The 18153-nt window shown below is 39.9% G+C and overlaps 1 protein-coding gene across 1 annotated transcript; it reads right to left on the bottom strand.

Annotated features, from left to right (window-relative positions):
- Positions 1–463: 463 nt before the first annotated feature.
- LOC109774117 (aldehyde dehydrogenase family 7 member A1) lies at positions 464–7076 on the bottom strand. The gene is made up of 14 exons (XM_020332834.4): positions 6679–7076; positions 6495–6581; positions 5850–5981; positions 5221–5293; positions 4535–4557; positions 4400–4463; positions 4133–4178; positions 3411–3591; positions 2964–3140; positions 2694–2858; positions 2410–2550; positions 2213–2310; positions 1544–1693; positions 464–872 (listed from the first exon to the last, which is right to left on the bottom strand). The coding sequence occupies exons 1-14, from the start codon at positions 6814–6816 to the stop codon at positions 818–820; spliced, it is 1530 nt and encodes a 509-aa protein (XP_020188423.1). The 5' UTR covers positions 6817–7076; the 3' UTR covers positions 464–817.
- Positions 7077–18153: the final 11077 nt, after the last annotated feature.

The following is an 18153-nucleotide window of genomic DNA, read 5'->3' as shown; positions in this document are numbered from 1 at the left end:
CAGACCATATATGGCAACAGCCGCAGTTGTCCAAAATGGCATCTGGCACTTGACCTGAGATGACAACTGCAGTTGAGCAACCATGGCAACTGTAGTTGTTCGACATGGCAATTGCAGTTAAACGGACATTGAAGAGAGTCCGGACCATGGCAACTGCGGGGACGCGTGGTGACTGTCACGCGGGGCGTGCGAAACCGTGAGGTAGGTGGTTAAGAGAAGTCGTGTGGGCGGTATCCATTTTGCCCACACGTAGGCATGTGAAAGAGACCGCGAGGAAAAAAAGATGTGTGGGCGCTAGTTGTTTTGTCCACACGTAGGCATGTGTGCTGTTCCTCTTAAACACCACATGAAACGTGTGAGCAAACCCCTTAATGCCCACACGTGTGACAGTTATCGTCGTCGATCAAAAGGCCAAGAAAGGTAGAGAAAGGTAGGTTGGTGGACATTCATCAAGATCTTAACGTTTTGCACAACGACCTGAAGGCTACGGTCTCCTTTTATTTCGAGCAGTCCGATCTCAAGGTAGCACGCGGAAAATGTTACTCTCACTGGAAGATATGCTATTTTTCCAGTTTATTAATAGACTAGGTCCAGGCACAGATGGCTAAACATGCCAAAAGGCATGAACAATGCATACATGAGATCAACACATCTCTTATTATATGTACTCAGCAGCAGCGTCGCAATTTGGGTGCAATGATCGACACATAGAGAATTTCCTGTAGATGATGGCTGCACTCTGCAGATATCTCAACACGGCAACACCTTATCCCCAAGCTGCAGCACGACGTTTCACTGGCAGTCCTTCAGCACCAAACTAGCCGAAGTTTATCCCCTGTGCTAGAGGCAGCTCGCTTCCATAGTTGATTGTACTGGAAATATTTGTAACCAACATCAGTAAATGAAAACAATTGCAGAACCTTGATGCGTGAGCTTTAGCATACTGGACAGTTGAGGTCAAAGTATAACAAAAAAAGCAATAGTAACCAATCGGTTTTGCTTGTTTCTGTCTCAGTTCTCAAATACAAATAACAAATGCATTTACATTGTCAAACCAATGAGAAGCTTGGTAAAAGTCACATTTCAGAATCAAAGTAACACGAGGTTGATAGTGGTAGCTAGCAGTCACTAGAGCTGGTAACGTAAAAATATTTCTCCCTAGTAACAAGATAGGAACTTCAGTTTTACGGGCTTGCACAAGCTCCACAGGAAGAGAACAATACTAACTACTAGAGTCTCAATGATGTTCCTATGTTTGTCCACTATGCTCCAACAAGGCATAATATGCTTGTTATAACAAACTAGAATCTCAATCATGCAACTTTGTTAGTCTAGAACTTGGGAACTAATGGCAATGAGCATGTGCATTCACTAAAGGCTTGGTTGCATTATTTTAGCATACAGTTGATCCAAGTTAGTAAGCTTCAAATTACAACTTAAAGGAAAGCAAAAGTAAGTATAGGTTGTATCAAATCCATCTCTGTTGTAGAGTGATCTACAGCTTGTACCATTCGAAATTCCCAGAAAAGATATGCCTACTTACCAAGTGGCCCTCCTCATGTACTGCTTCCAGGAATCACTTCCTGCTTCTCGTCCACCACCGGTTGCTTTTTCTCCACCAAAAGCTCCGCCAATTTCAGCACCATTAGTGGGTATATTTACATTCACTATACCACAATCACTACCATGAGGCCTGCATAGCAAGGAGAATAAGAACAACCGTTACTAGTGTATACATGCAAACAGATGTAAGGTGGATCAATTGTTTTAAAATACAATTTACGAAAGATATACTTCTAGCACACATAGGGAATATACACAGGAGTTATGAACATGAATGATCAGCTAAAAAAGAAAAGAGTGCAGTCATACCAATTGAGTATCATGAAATTGAATAGATGACTCTTGAAGAGTCAATGAACATGAATAATCAGCTAGAAAAGGAAAATAATGTCTCGTGTATATATATAATATACTGAAAAATGCTAAAAACTTGGTTGAATCTTAAAATTGGTTTGATTTGATAGACAGGAAAATGGTGAACACAAAGTATCCAGCGTTAGACCATTAGAAAACAGAGTCATCATCCTTCAGTGCAGCAAAGGTAAGATCAGAGTGCAGTCATACCAACTGTGAGCATGGACATCTAGATGTCTAGATGATGCTAAAAAACTAACAGTACAGCTCTCTGGGTTATGGAACGAAATCTTACCCGATCCACTTGAAAATAGCATCTGGTTTCCTTGTAAATATAGAACTGCTCAATCCTTGAGGAACAGAATTGTTGATTTCAATTGCTTCCTTCAGAGTCTGCAGGATAATTGATAACCAGGGCACGTATGCTTATGACAATGATATCAATGCCATATACAGCAGGTGAATAACACACAAATCTGGATTGTTAACTACCTGAAATTTCATGGCATAAAGGACAGGACCAAACAATTCTTCCCTCACAACTGGCGCAGCAGGTGAGATTTCCACAATTGTTGGTTGAACAAAGTTCCCTTCTGATTCAATAGCAGATCCCCCTAGAAGGATTTTTCCTCCCTGAATGATTTAGCATGCAGTCAAATTAGATTATCAGAACTTCATGTTAAATAATAAATGACCTAATAGATTTTGCTACTGAGAGATTAATAATACTGTAGAAACACTGTTGCTGCACCAATAAAAACTATATAAATTTTGACCTGGGATCTGATATTTTGGATGCCTTTCAAAAAGCTTTCTTTCGATGCAGTAGTGTGCAGTGGTCCCAGCAAGGTGCCCTTTTCCATAGGATCCCCAATACGGACTTGTTTATAAACCTCAACAAGTTGATCAAGAAATGTTTGATATATGCTTTCATGAAGAAGCTGTATTAAGAATTGTCAAAAATAAGAAACTATATTAAGAAAATGCAGTTAGACCACTCAAATAACTACCATGGGACAAATAAAGAAACATTGTTTTTATCATACCAGCCTACGACATGTAGTGCATCGTTGTCCTGCTGTGCCAACAGCAGCAAACAAAACAGAACGCACAGCTAGTGGAATGTCTGCATCATCCATGACAATAATGGCATTGTTCCCACTAAGTTCAAGAAGGCATTTGCCAAATCTCGCGCTAACCTGTTGCTGAACCATTTGACCAACCTGCATTGAATAATCATTGTTTCAGATTTTACCGTAGATCCACGCAGCTACGTAAATGTAGTACATAATAATTAGCAAGTGCTCCAAGGGCTTCCAACAGGAAAATGGACTTCAAACAGCTACACAAAATACCAGTGCAGGAAATCTACTGAGGTTGCAACATCAAAATGAATTTAGATCAGGGCATTCTGATACTGCCTTCATACCAGCAGTGAAATCTAGGAAACAATATGTAGAACACGAGGGTAGAGGTCTACAGAAGTTCAATACCTTTGTACTTCCTGTGAATGAAACCAAAGGTATCCTTGTGTCAAGAGCAATTGCTTGGCCAATTTCAGCACCCCCACAAAAAGCTGTGAAGATTGCACTTGGCAGGTTGTTCTTCTCAAATACACTAGCCACTATTTTAGTCATTGCAATAGTGATCAATGGAGTAGTTGGAGCACCCTTCCTGTAATGATTGGAACATAATTACACAAGGAAACTGTACCAGTCTGTGATATTGACAGAACATGCTGCCACTGAAAGAAAATAAAACCACTAGGTGATATCTGGGATGTACTGAACAAACAAACAAAATTCAGTTTAGCATGTTCTTTAGTGTTCTTGCATCAGCATATCATTAATCTATTGAACACATACTGAAGAACCCAGATTCACCCTTTTTTCTGCCAATTATAACTATTTATCTTTTATCCACAACAAACCTATAGGCATGTCACAAGTTGCATTTGGCACAGATATACTGATCGGTTTATCCAGAGCAAGACTTTGTTTCCATTCTATGAAGCAACAACTAGGACAAGTCACAACAATGAACGCAAGAGGATATTGGATACATGCCAAGGTAGCATGGACTTCTATTGATGTTTTACATATAACAAACTATATAAAGTTAAGATAAATTCAGAAAATACAACACCTGACATCATGTAAGCCAAGTAAAACAGTTATCAACATGAATGACGATATTACAAGTAAACCATTCTTACCAGACAACACAGTTGCCGCAGACCAAAGCAATGCAAGCATTCCAACCTAAAACATGACAAAAAGAAGACTTAACCATAATTTCCTGGCACTTTTAAACGAAGTAAACTGACATAGTAAAGGTTGAGAGCAACATAACGTTTGAAGATGAGTAATAAGTACGACCTACATGTATTGTTTATAGCAGTAGAGAGTGAACTACATGGATTAACATTGTAGTCACTTTCCAAAAGGGTGCAATGCAAGAATTATCGAAATGGTCAACTTACCCAGCACGGCGCAAGGAAAATTGAATGCTGTGATGACACCAACAACTCCAAGAGGATTCCAGACCTATTCGGATAAGGATTACTCATTAGCAGTCCAATGATGATACCTGAGAATGTGATGCTGGTTCCACTTACCTCCATCATCATATGGTTTGGGCCTGCAAAGAATACAGAAGGCAGCATTAGCAAACTTTCAATGTTCTTTTCAGACTGTGTGCACTGGTGCATTTACAGTTTATATCAAAGAATTGCAAAGGAAGATTTCTCTAAATAGACAACCCAACCAGTACACAAGCTTTTTCTATAACAGATCAGAGGCAATGCTGAAAATTTGTCAGGTTTCTCTAAAACCTTGCCCAGTGGAGTGAACCACTGAATATTTTACCATAATCCTTTCCTGTGTCTTAGGTGTTCTCGGGGATAAGCGAGTCAGTACAATCGGTTGCACAACCGTCCAGTCCATACAATAATTGTCATAATCAATCATATCAGTAGGTGGATCCCATATTAGATTAAGTAAAGGGATTACCTAGCTAGCGCATATCGAAGAGTTCATACAGAATGTAATGCAACATGTCAGGGCACATAAGCTTGTACAAAACAGCAATCCAGATTAACAAGTCCATCACTCACTGATTCCAGCTGACAACTTAGGCAGATACATTATTAGAGATATAGTACGAAATACAAAAATCCTTTAATTTCTCTCAACCAGTTGCAACCAATATGGTAAAAAGGGCACATCTCATTACTGATGATGTTGCATCCTTGCTTTGAACCTATCATCAGAATATAATATGATGAAAAGAAAATGGTCTTACGTTCAGATGGTATGATGGATCCATTTAGCTGACGACTTAGCCCCACAGCATAATCACACATGTCAATAATTTCCTGCAAAAATTGTTGTGTTGATGACATAATGTGCAGAGTGGGAAATCAACACTACATTGCATTTATGCTTATATGATCATTCACTCTCTCAATTAGAAGATACAACCTTAGAGCACATAGTTTGTTGGCAGTTTGGCACAAGGTTGATTAATCTAGAGATGAAGAAACATAACAACAAGAAACCACTCCCTGTTCCGATACTGCTTCATATCATGGGTATGCTGTACTAATTGGCTAGGTTGCATTTTCAGCAGACAATGCAATGGTACCGTAATGATAATACAGTTTTAGCGAATAACAAGTAACTAATGTCCTAAACAGGAACATAAACATGTGTTCTGAAACAGATAAATTCATCGTCTGAGGCTTCTACTGATGGCCTAGCAGCAATTATGCTCCAATCTGAACCTCCTTAGGAATTGAGCCTAGCTCAGACAGTGGGAGGCGTGGGTGGTTCCTACTTCCTATGTATCTGAACCCCCCACCACCCTGTTTCAAGACCTCTTTATCTTAAAATTTGTGTGCCTACTTCCAAGGTATTCATCATTTTTTTTACCTGAACCTCCCCAATTCCTTCAGGGAGAATTTTCCCCATCTCGAGTGAGAGAAGTCTGCCAAGGTGATGAAGCTTTGCTCTCAGTGCATCACCAATCTGCCTAACAATTTCTCCTCGCTTTGGTGCCGGAATCTGGACAAGTTGGTATATCATATAAGTACAAATTTAGTAACATAATGACATCACTAAATTATTTGATAGACCAAAAAATCTAATAAGTCAGCAGTGCTCCATGAATATATGGGATTTCACTTGGTCACAGCACTGCTGACCTTCAGTACATAGGCAGGCATTTAGCAAAACACTGATAAATCCAAACAATTGGATGACCTCTGAATTGCAGTGTGAAATCAAATGTGGTACTTTATTGTCTTAGCATTTTAGTAGTGACACTTGATTAGCTAGCAAATTCGCATATTATGCTTCATTCTCCTGTTCTCTAATCAAAATGAGATCCCATAAAGCCTCTACCAACTCGTGAACAGTAATACTGCAGACTTCCTGAAAACTCAAAAGCTGCAAGGGACTAGAATCGCCAGCATTTGGTGGTAACGGGGAAAGCACAGCAGCAGCATACTACTAGCACATCGTCATGGGGGCCAAATTGCTGCGAGGCTAGCGGGCATTTCGACCCGTGGAACTTACAGCCATCCAGGTCTTGGCGGCGTCGAAGCAGGCGCTCATGCCCTTCTCGTAGTCGTCCATGGACGCCTCAACGACCTCAGCAATGACCTGAAACACAAACACACACACAAAATCCTTCAAAATCCGCCGAGAACACAGCGAGTCCCCAAAAATCCAGACGAAATCGAGCGGATCGGAGAGGCACCTCGTTGTTGCTAGGGTTGGTGGTGGTGACGACGGGGCCCGAGCCGCCCCAGGCGCCGCAGGCGAAGGAGCCCGGGTTGCGCGGCGCGAGGCCGAGCTCGGCGAGGAACTGGTGCTCCTGCCTCGCGAAGCTCGCCATGGTGGGCGGGTTGGTTCTGGAAGGCGGGCTCTGGCTCTGGCTGCTTCGCCGTGCGAAGCGAGGGGATTGCGGAAGGGGAGGAGGAGTGAGGACGGGACGAGGAACGGCGGCGATGAGGAGATTTATAGGTGGGAGGTGGAGTGGAGACTGTGAACTGCTCCGGGAGGGAGTGTGGTGGGTGGGGCGGTCCGGCACGGGACGGCGGAACGGGACGAGACGAAAGGAAACCGAGAGCGTGAGGTTGATCAGTGAAGACGAAAAGGTTTGGAACTTTTCAGCTTTGCACGTCAACAAGTTTTTTTCCCTTGTTGGAAAGAAAAAATTATTCCACTAAAAGAAAGAAAAAAAGTGTTGTATTTAATTCTTATATCACCTTGTAAGAAATGAATTGGGCGAAGCCTTGCGCCGATAATTAAAAAACAGTTGAGGAAAATTATGGGGTAGAAAAAACTAACTACGCTCGACGACCCCTCTCGCACGAGTGATTTATGTTTTTTTCATAAATTTAACTAGAAAAATATGAACTACAATATTATTATACCATGTGAAACATCTTTCAAGTACAAATCCAATGATATACCTTTTGTAGCATAATATATCTCGCATTTTATTAGTTATATAGATGATCAAAATTTTATCTAAAATACCATGTGGTATTCGTGGTAAGCAATCCAAACTTGAGAAAACAATTAACTTAAAATATGAGTAAAAGGTGGAAGTAGCAAGCAAGTGTGCTGGTCTACAAGATAACCATCGCCCATCGGAGCGTGCAAAGAATGGCTCATCTTCCATACCAACTTCTGTCTAGTATAGTGTTCTTCGGAAAGTGATTTGCCCAAGATTTCTCGAGGGAACCATCCACGTGTGTGAAAAAGCAGTTCTGCTCCGTAGGATATCATGGAGCGATGTCTCTGTCCCATGCCATGCCACGAAACCAATAGGAGTAGTACTAGGCAAGTTCGAAAACGACGGGTGACTCATCAGTGTGATCACAGCTCACAAGCAACGCCGTGTGTCGATGGCGATGCTCCTCCGGCTTTTGCTACTGTTTGTCCGTCGCCTTCCGTGATCCGTGCTTAGCTTGGCCTCTCTCGAGATAGGAAGGAACGCACGGGCTCCACGTCGGAGAGACGTCTCCGCCTCTCCGGCCGCCTCTCTAAGCAGTGAGCAGTGAGCACCTCAAAATAAATTAATCTTCGCTCCTTTCGAAACGATCCTTCTCTCTTTCGTTTCGAAAAATGAAAAGAATATTCTGAAAACAAGTGCGACCATATAATAAGCTATCTCAAGCTTGAAGCTCTGCGCAGATTGAAGCATGGAAAACATGCTGCAACTGTCCTATTCTTCTTAGTTTGGTCGAATGAGAAAAAAAGGCAGAATCCACACTCCATACTACTCCCTCCGTTTCTAAATAATAGTCTTTCTAGAAATTTCAATAAGTGACTACATACAAAGCAAAATGAGTGAATCTATACTCTAAAATATGTCTATATACATCCGTATGTGATAGTTTATTTGAAATTTAAAAAAAACAAATATTTAAGAACGGAGGAGGGAGTAGTGTATACAGACAGCCAGTCCACAATCCCTTCATGCGTTCCTTTTTTTTTAAATGTTCTCTTTTCTGTTGTTGCTGACGGAAATACGAATTGTCAGTTTTCTATCCGCTAACAAGTAAATGGGCCGGCTCAGTGCCGAGGTCATTCACGTTGTTTCCAATGCTGGGCCTGAAATTTGCAGCTTGCAACGGAAGTACGCTGATTCACGGCTCCTATTTCAAGCGAAATCACTAATTAAAGAGTATTTATTTCAAAGATCATTTTCATCTTGTCAGGTTGCGACAAGTGATACACTGCATGTGCGTCACTTCTCGCATTTTGTGAGTGTTTTCGTAGATTCGTTTATTCAAAATGTTTTACGTGTTAAACCATGCGTCCAAATCTCGAACCGTCTTCACCATTGGATCCCTCGCCTTGAGATTTTCAAAATTAGATCTCATGTTGATAGGTCTCAACTAACTTCTTTTTTCATGAAAAACCCGAATCGGGAGCATATTTTTTCCCTTTCCCAAGAGCCACGCAATTTTTCCTTCCCAGGAGGCACGATTGTGCCTCTCGCGGAAGCAAATCCATACCTCCACGACAATTAAACCCGTGCCTGTCGCGGAACAAAAAAATGCATCTTTTTCTTTCTGAGTGGCACGATCGTGCCTCTCGCGGAAGCAAATCCACGCCTCCACGAGCAGTAAATCGTGTCTCTCGCGGAGCGAAAAAAAATAAACATGTTTTTTTTCCTTTTCCGGGAGGCACGGCCGTGCCTCTCGCATAACCAAAAAAACTTCTTTTCTTTCTCTTTTCCAAGAGGCATGACCGTGCCTCTAATCAAATTTGTGCCTCATGCAGAAGGAAAAAATGCATTTTTGTGCAAAAAAATTGAACTTTTTTTGGTCCAAATCCTAAGAAAAACCGGGGAAAAATTGAAAAGCCGAAAAAATCATCTAAAGCCAAAAATGCATACAGAAAAATAAAACAAAAACAAAATCCGGAGGGAACGTTCAAAGTGTGACACATGGCGGCGACTGGAGTGCACCAAGTGGCGCACTCCCAGCCCACCTCCAGTGACCCTTGAGGAGGCTCCCGAAGGAGTATTCCTCAGTTAGTTGCTTGCTATTTCGGGCTTTAGGCGGCTAACTGCCCTTATAACACGAGCTGGGCCGGCCCATGATGATGCCTTTTCCGGTGGAAATTAAGATTACGGGAGTGGTACGGAGGGCAATCCTATTTACTACGTCGGCCGCTCGTTAGCGACCACGCGCACCCCACAGCTCCCGCCACGTACATTTTTGGCCGGCCCGACTAGCTTTTTCCCGGTTATGGGAAACCTTGTCAGACCTGATTTTCCTTTTTTTGTATTTTTGCTTTGGGTTTTACTTCAAATTTTATTTTATTTTCATATTTGTTTTTTATTTCAATTATTTTCTTATTTCTATTTTTTGTATCATCTTTTTTTAATTTTGTGAACATTTTCTGAAATCATGTATACATTTCTCATATCATGAACATTTTTCGAGTTTGTGAACCTTTCTTTATCCAATCAAGAAAAAAATTAAATTTGTGAACATTTTTTATAAATTTGTGAAAAAATAAAAAAAAATTACATTTGTAAAATTCGAGACATATTTTTCTAAAATTCTGGGACATTTTTATAAAATTGTGAACACTTTTTAATCAGCAAACTTTTTTGGATCGGCAAATATTTTTTTTAAAACATTTTAAATTCATGAATATTTTTTGTTTGAATTCGTGGATTTTTCGGTAATTCACAATTTTTTATTTTTTTTGTGAATATTTAAAAAATCATGAACATTTTTTAATCCTTGAAAATTTGTGCAAAATCATGAATATATATTTTTTGAATTCGTGGCCATTTGGTAGAATCTAGTGAAGTGAAGAGAATATTTTTTCAAGAGCACGCGAAAGGCGTGTCTTAGCTTTATAGAAGGGGAGAAAAATATTTAGAAGATATTACAAGCCGCATGCATCACCATAAGGCGTGCCTACACCCTACTCGACCGGCTCCTAAGCGACTACTCACAAAAGTGTAGCACTCCATTCCCTCTCGCTAGCGCCCATAAGTGGTGTTCCCTGAGAATGTTCCTGGCCGTATCTATTACATTACACATGTCGTTCCTACCAAAAACCCTACCATTCATCTGCTTCCACAAACTCCAACATACCAACATGACGAAGGAATCGAAGTCCTTCCGCTGCGCCTTGGGCACCCTCTTCCTCGAAGCTACCCACCAGTCCTCCACCCTTTCATATCCATTTGGCATCAACTCCAAAGGGATCTCGACCTTGTTGAAGAGAATATCCAATGGACAAGATTATTAAGATTTGCCACCTTTCAACAGCTGGATTGACTTAATCTGAGGACCATATTCAATTTTATTCCTACACTATACAATGGCATAAATATACACATAGATATATTCATGTACGTATTTTTTCAGTACTTATGAGATTTCAAAATTCATTTTTTTTCATTTAGCTCGGTAGTTGTTGACTTTCTGGTCCACTCCTTTCTTTCTTATCCCTCCATGATGCTCCGGGTTAACAAAGTTGCACATGTTATGTGCTTTCTTTCAATAGTTATGCCACTGCTATAGAAGTAGCTTATTAGTGGTGTGTATTTCTTGTTGATAATGGCGTGTGGAGGGTACATCAATAGTATCACGCCACTGGTAACATATTATCAATAACATGAGGTCACACGCCACTAGTAACTGGTTAATAGCGACGAGCGCTACTGTATGCATGGCACTAGTAATTACAATACTGGTGACATTCCCTTCAACATACACAGCATTAGTAACTAGTCGTGATTTTTTTAAAGAAACTCTAATTAGTGGTGGCATGCCTTCCAACTTGTGCACCACTAATAACCATTCGTGTGTTTTATAAAAAATACACCATATTTTATAAGTTTCATCCATACATCCAAATGCATACATATAGTTCATCTATACATCTAAAATACATGCATTGTCAATATTCATGTCGCATGTGCCGTCGCACATACAGGCCGTCGTCATCACCATGTGTGGATGTCGGCATCGTTGCTTCACATGGTGGTAAGTCATTGTCATTGTGGTACATAGTGGTAAGTCATCGTCGCCGCCCCATGGATCCCTTGAAGAAAACAACTTAAGTATTGATCTATCCTTATCAGATGCCTCGGAATTTGCATAGGGATGCTACGCAAGTTCATTATTGAGCAATAAACCACTTTAAGTAGTAATCTGACATTATGAGATGAACAAATGCCTCATGATATTATCCATCATTGGGTATGCATTTATGCAAGAGTATTATTTGTTCTTATCATCCATGAGAGAGAGAGAGAGAGCTAGGAGAGAATAGTATATGTTCTTACCAAGAAAGATGACAACAATAAAGAAGAGGAATACTTGTATTATTGAAAAATAAAGAAGAGTAATACTGACCAACAAAGAGGGTTAATAAAAGAAAGAAGATAAAAAAACATTTAGGAGTTTTAACGTGTCACTCTTAGATTTTACATAGAAATGCTATGCAAGTAATCATCGAGCATTAGGCAACTGGGTAGTATGTGTTCTTACTAGGACAGAGGAGAAAAAGAAATTAAGATAGATCGGAGGTGAGCATTTGTTCTAATTAGAATTAGGGGAGAGGGGAAGTTTTAGAACAAAGATGATAATAAAGTGTATATAACCACTTTGTACCACACATGCACAGATAGTAAAGTATAGAAATCTATGATAAGAGTAGCATTTGTTCTTATCAGAATAAAGAAATTAAGCCACTAAGATCAAGAAACAATATATGAATTTGAATGGAATAGGCCTGGCTCATATATATTAGTTTGTTGTTCAACAGAGAACACATTGCACCACACATATACATGGTGTGACAGTATGATGATGTTGAGTAACGTAGTAGAACACAACAAATTTCACCCTACAATCAAACAGGAACACTATGAAGATGCAAAAATGGTTTGGATCAGATCGTTACCAACTCCGAGTTGCGGCAGTAGAAAACGAGTCGGTGTAGATCATATTTGAAGTCCCTCGAACTGTCGAAAATGATCTCTCGAACCGTCCATGAATAGTCCTTCGAACGGAAGACCAAAAGCACAACCTCTCCACTGATTGTAAACGTACGGTCTTCGCGATCCGGTAGCGCTTCGCCGTCCAAAGCTAATCATCGTCGGAGAATTAGTGGGAGGAGATTAGAACCACACTTACTTCTAATTATGAGGATTAGAGGTTCTAGGTTTATTTCTAATTGGATCAATTAGAACTAGAACTAGAGAATTAGAGGAGGCTCCAAATACTTGTATGTTCAAAAGTGTCAAAACCTCTAGTACATATAGGCTGGAGGAGGGGAGGGAGCGCCACACGAGGAGGGAAAGTCCCCCCCTTGAGTGGCCATGAGGAGGGGGAACCCCCTCCAATTTGGCCTCCCCCTTCATTCTACAAGGGGAAGCAGGCGCCGCCTCCATTGGGCCTAAGTGGCCCAAGTAGCTTTCCACCACTTGACCTTTTAAGGCTCGTTGATATTTTAAATAAATATAAAAGCCTCCTAAACATATTTAAAGCCTTTTAATATTAGTTTAACATCACTGGAAACTATTTTCACCTACATATAATTTATTGGTGTTCCCGGTAAACCCCGAAACCCTTTCGGTAACCACGAAACGCTTCCGGTTCCTCCTGAAACTATTTCGAATATTAATGAAACCATTTCATAAATATTTTATCATTACTCATGTCCTACTAACACTCAACATATTATGATTACCTTAATCTTGTTACCCTGTAGGTTCGGTAAAACATAGACATGAGCAAAACTCCTTTCCTTCATTGACCGGTAGCGGAACCGCGGGCGTCCATATCGATCCCTATGAGTACACAAATGACATTCGTGAACCTTTGGTTATCATGTGCCATTCCCTTTGCTTCGTGATACTTTACAAAACCCGAGGTGAGATATATCGCTGTCCTCTTGAGTCATACACATGCTCACTATACCAGTCTCCTAGTTACCGGTTTTGTTCTTCTTTCTCGTTGACATATTCCAACATCCCCGTGATATAGTCACCTGTGTCTGGCCATACGATGAAGGATGCCATCACACCAAGAGGGCCCTAAGAATATCTCTCAATCGTCGAAGGAGCAAATCCCACTCTTGAGCTATCTAGTCCCTTGTCAAACTTTTTGATGAACCTGTAAGTTGTCGTTATGATCACCGTGTTATAGATGACGTTTGAACAACCCCAAAGTTCATAGTACGGTAAGAAGTGACTATGATATTCTCATGGTCTAAGGAACTGAAACACACGTTAACACTCTGTGTTATAACAATTGACTTCTGATGATATTATCTCAAAGTATAACAAACAAGTCGATTCAATATGATCGTTCTTCTAACATCGTACTCTCAATGTTGTTTTAGGACTATCGTTACACTTAACGATATCCTAAGATCCGAAAAACATGAGCACCAATAAGACTTGAGCTAGTCTTGGTGTTGAGACTAGGAATCTTATTTTACCGTTTATCATTCCACACGTGCATATGAGTTTTCCACTGAATCGCACATTCTAGGATCATAGCATTTATAGCATGGAATATAAACTCTCAATTATCAATATGGAAAAATAATAATACGGTATTATTGCCTCTAGGTCATATTTCCACAACTTACCAGCGGTGTGCGCTATATACTTGCACGTCGTTAAGTCATTTTCTTAACTTAATTTTTCTTTTTAACGAGTGAGGAAGTGAGCCCTAAATATTTACCAGCCTCCACACTTTATACAATTAAAAGACTTAAAAAAATACTCAAGATTCTAAATATGATTTCCAACCAAGTTTTGTGTTTCCAATACCTCATTTGTATTTTTTAGAATAAAAAACAATAAACTTCATGTTGGCAATCGAGTCTTGCCACCTAGAAGTTTGAAACTTCTTTTCATTTTCTTGGATGAGGCCTAGATATAACTCAGTAACATTGTCTCAAAAAAATATAACTCAGTAACACAAATAATATTTTCAACCCATTTGTGCATATTATTTAATGTACTTGTAGGTCACATTTGAATTATCTCTGTTAAATGTCTAGAAATGCACTTATTGACTTCAAACAAACTCAAAAAAATAAAAATTCTGAAATAGAAGATTCAGTGGTGTATGTTGAGTTCAGAAAAACTTATCAAGTCCAACTAATGAAGATAATCGTCACTTCACCTTAAAACCTATCTCGTTCCCTCTTGAAACCATGATTCTTACTTGGAGATGGTTGATAACCCACAAGTATAGGGGATCGCAATAGTTTTCGAGGGTAGAGTATTCAACCCAAATTTATAGATTCGACACAAGGGGAGCCAAAGAATATCTATAAGTATTACCAGCTGAGTTGTCAATTCAACCACACCTGGAAATTAATTATCTACAACGAAGTGATCAGTAGCAAAGTAGTATGATAGTTTGATAGTAGTAGCAACAACAGTAGTAACGGTAACAGTGATAGCAGTGATTTAGTAGCAAGTGCAACAGTAACATTAGTAACTTAGCAGAAACAATATAAGATAAATTCGTAGGCATTGGATCGGTGATTTTTTGGATAATATTCATCATGTGACAGTTATAACCTAGGGCGATACGATACTAGCTCCAGTTCATAAATATAATGTAGGCATGTATTCCGTAAATAGTCATACGTGCTTATGGAAAGAAGTTGCATGACATCTTTTGTCCTACCCTCCCGTGGCAGCGGGGTCCTATTGGAAACTAAGGGATATTAAGGCCTCCTTTTAATAGAGAACCGGAACAAAGCATTAACACACGGTGAATACATGAACTCCTCAAACTACAATCATCACCGGGAGTGATCCCGACTATTGTCACTCCGGGGTTGCCAGATCATAACACATAGTAGGTGACTATAACTTGCAAGATCGGATCTAGAACATGGATATAATGGTGATAACATAAACGGTTCAGATCTGAAATCATGGCACCCGGGCCCAAAGTGACAAGCATTAAGCATAGCAAAGTCATAACAACATCATTCTCAGAACATAGTGGATATTAGGGATCAAACCCTAACAAAATTAACTAGATTACATGATGAATCTCATCCAACTCCTCACCGACCAGCGAGCCTACGAAGGAATTACTCACTCCCAGTGGAGAGCATCATGGAATTGGCGATAGAGAAGGGTTGGTGATGACGAAGATCGAAGATCCCCCTCTCCGGAGCCCCAAACGGACTCCAGATCTGGCCTCCTGATGAAGAACAGGAGGTGACAACGGCTCCGTCTTGTGGAATGCAATAATTCTTTCTCTCTGATTTTTTTTCTAAAAATATGTGATTTTATAGCGTCGGTTTCAGGGTCTGCGGGGCCACCAGGTGGGGACAACCCACGTGGGCGTGCCTGGAGGGGGTCGCGCCCTGGTGGGTTGTGCCCACCCAGGTGCCCCCCTCCAGTGGTTATTGGCTCCAGAAATTCTCTTTTATTGTATAAAAAATCCTCGTAAAGTTCCGTTCCATTCCGAGAACTTTTACTTCTGCACAAAAAACAACACCATGGTAGTTCTGCTGAAAACATTGTTAGTCCGGGTTAGTTTCATTCAAATCATGCAAATTAGAGTGCAAAACAAGAGGAAAAGCATTAGGAAAAGTAGATACATTGGAGACGTATCAACTTCCCAAGCTTAAACATTTGCTTATCCTCAAGCAATTCAGTTGATAAACTGAAAGTGAAAAAGAAAAACTTTTATGAACTCTTTTGCTCTTATTTGCATAAATAAGCTTAAACAGCACGCAAGTTTTCAGCCAATATTATAACTAACCATGTCGACAAGAACTCTTAAAAATTATATTAACTCATATGAATGACATAATCAGCTAGCGAGCAATAACAAGATATCTCAAACAGCAACACGTTATCAAAACAACCATAATATAATATGACAATAGTGGTATCTTGCTAGCCCTTTCTAAGACCGCAAAACATAAATGCAGAGCACCTCCAAAGTTCAAGCAGCGACTAAACATTGTAATTCATGGTAGAAAAGATCCAGTCATGATGCACCCAACATTAGCTACACACAATGCATAAGCATTACAGCAGTGCTCTCAGGTTCTTGCGCTTATTTTAGAAGGTGATGACACAACATAAAAGTAAATAGATAGCCCCTTCGCAGAGGAAAGCAGTGATTTGCAGAGGTGCCAGAGCTCAAGTTTTAAAACAAAGGTAAATGATATTTTGAGAGATGCACCCTTCTTATTTACTTCACGACCATCAGTTATCAATATCTTTCATGCTAAACACATTAGTAGCGGTTCCCAAGCGATAAAGTAAATGTTATGACTCCGTAGGAGTTTTTGTTTGATTATTTGTAAGCTCTTTTCTGTTTGCTGTTTGGGACTGGGAATCCCTATTACCGCCTCTTTTTCTCGTGCGATGGCGAGTGAATAGACACTCGACCTCAGAATAATCCGCTTAGCATGGAAGGCACCGACTACCTCCTGTTGCTCCATGAATGATCCAGGCACACAAAAGGGATATTTATTTGAAGTTTTTAGAGATGGCACATGCAAATTTACTTAGGACGGCAGGGTAATACCGCATATAGGTAGGTATGGTGAACTCATCTGGAATAACTTGGGTTTCAGGTTTTAGATGTACAAGCAGAATTCCCACTTAGTACAGGTGAAGGCTAGCAAATAGGTTGAGAAGCAGCCAGCTAGAGAGCATGAACATGCATTATGCATAAGTAACATTGGACACTAGCATGAGTAGGATATGAACACCATGAACATAAATATGATAGAGGCTATGTTGGTTTTGCTTCGACTACATGCATGAACATGTGCTAAGTCAAGCTACTCGAACATTCATAGGAGGATACCATATCATCATACTACATCGCTATCGTTTTAATGCAATGTTGACATCCAAGATAAATCATTATCCACTCCTAGCTACTTATGCATGGCATGAGAAACTATAATATCTAATTGTGATTGCAAACATGTTTAATCATAATGGGCTGAATCATGGATACTAGGTTAAACATATTTACAAAAACAGAACAAGTCGAGTTCATACCCGTTTCTCTCTGCCACGGCCAGTTCATTGAATATCGTGATTATTGCCTTTCACTTGCACGACCGAACGATATGAAAATAATAATAGTGCAAGAGTGTCGTGGACTAAGCTGGAATCTGCAAACATTTTATTCAATAGGAGAAGACAAGGTAAAATGGGCTCTTTGTTAGATCAACAATAATGCATATGAGAGCCACTCAACATTTTCATCGTGGTCTTCTCCTCGGTACGACTCAATAAAAAGAAAAGAAATTCAGAGAAACACACAGAAATATTTTTGGAGTTTTTGGTTTTATTTGAAAGAAGCAAATAAAAGAGAAAAACAAAAACGAGAAAAACTATTTACATGGGACAGCTCCCAACAAGCAAAAGAAGAGCAAGGAAATCTTTTTGGGTTTTCTTTTTAGTGCTACAGCTAACTACCCTAGAAAGAAAAAGCAAAAAGAAGCTGGAAATATTTTTGGATTTTCTCAAAGTTTTTCAAACACACAAGAAGAAAGCGAGAAAATAAATTAAGCATGGATAATACAATGAAAAAGTGTGAACACTGACAAATGAAATGTGTGAATATGAATGTAATGTCGGTGGAAATACGTACTCCCCCAAGCTCAGGCTTTTGGCCTAACTTGGTAATCACTCAGTAGCCTGCATAATTGTCGGGGTAGTAGCTCACGG

Source organism: Aegilops tauschii, chromosome 5 (assembly GCF_002575655.3).
Source record: "Aegilops tauschii subsp. strangulata cultivar AL8/78 chromosome 5, Aet v6.0, whole genome shotgun sequence".
Lineage (NCBI taxonomy): Eukaryota > Viridiplantae > Streptophyta > Magnoliopsida > Poales > Poaceae > Aegilops > Aegilops tauschii.
The sequence above is the reverse complement of the archived record's forward strand: the minus strand, read 5'-3'. Positions and strand labels throughout refer to the sequence as shown.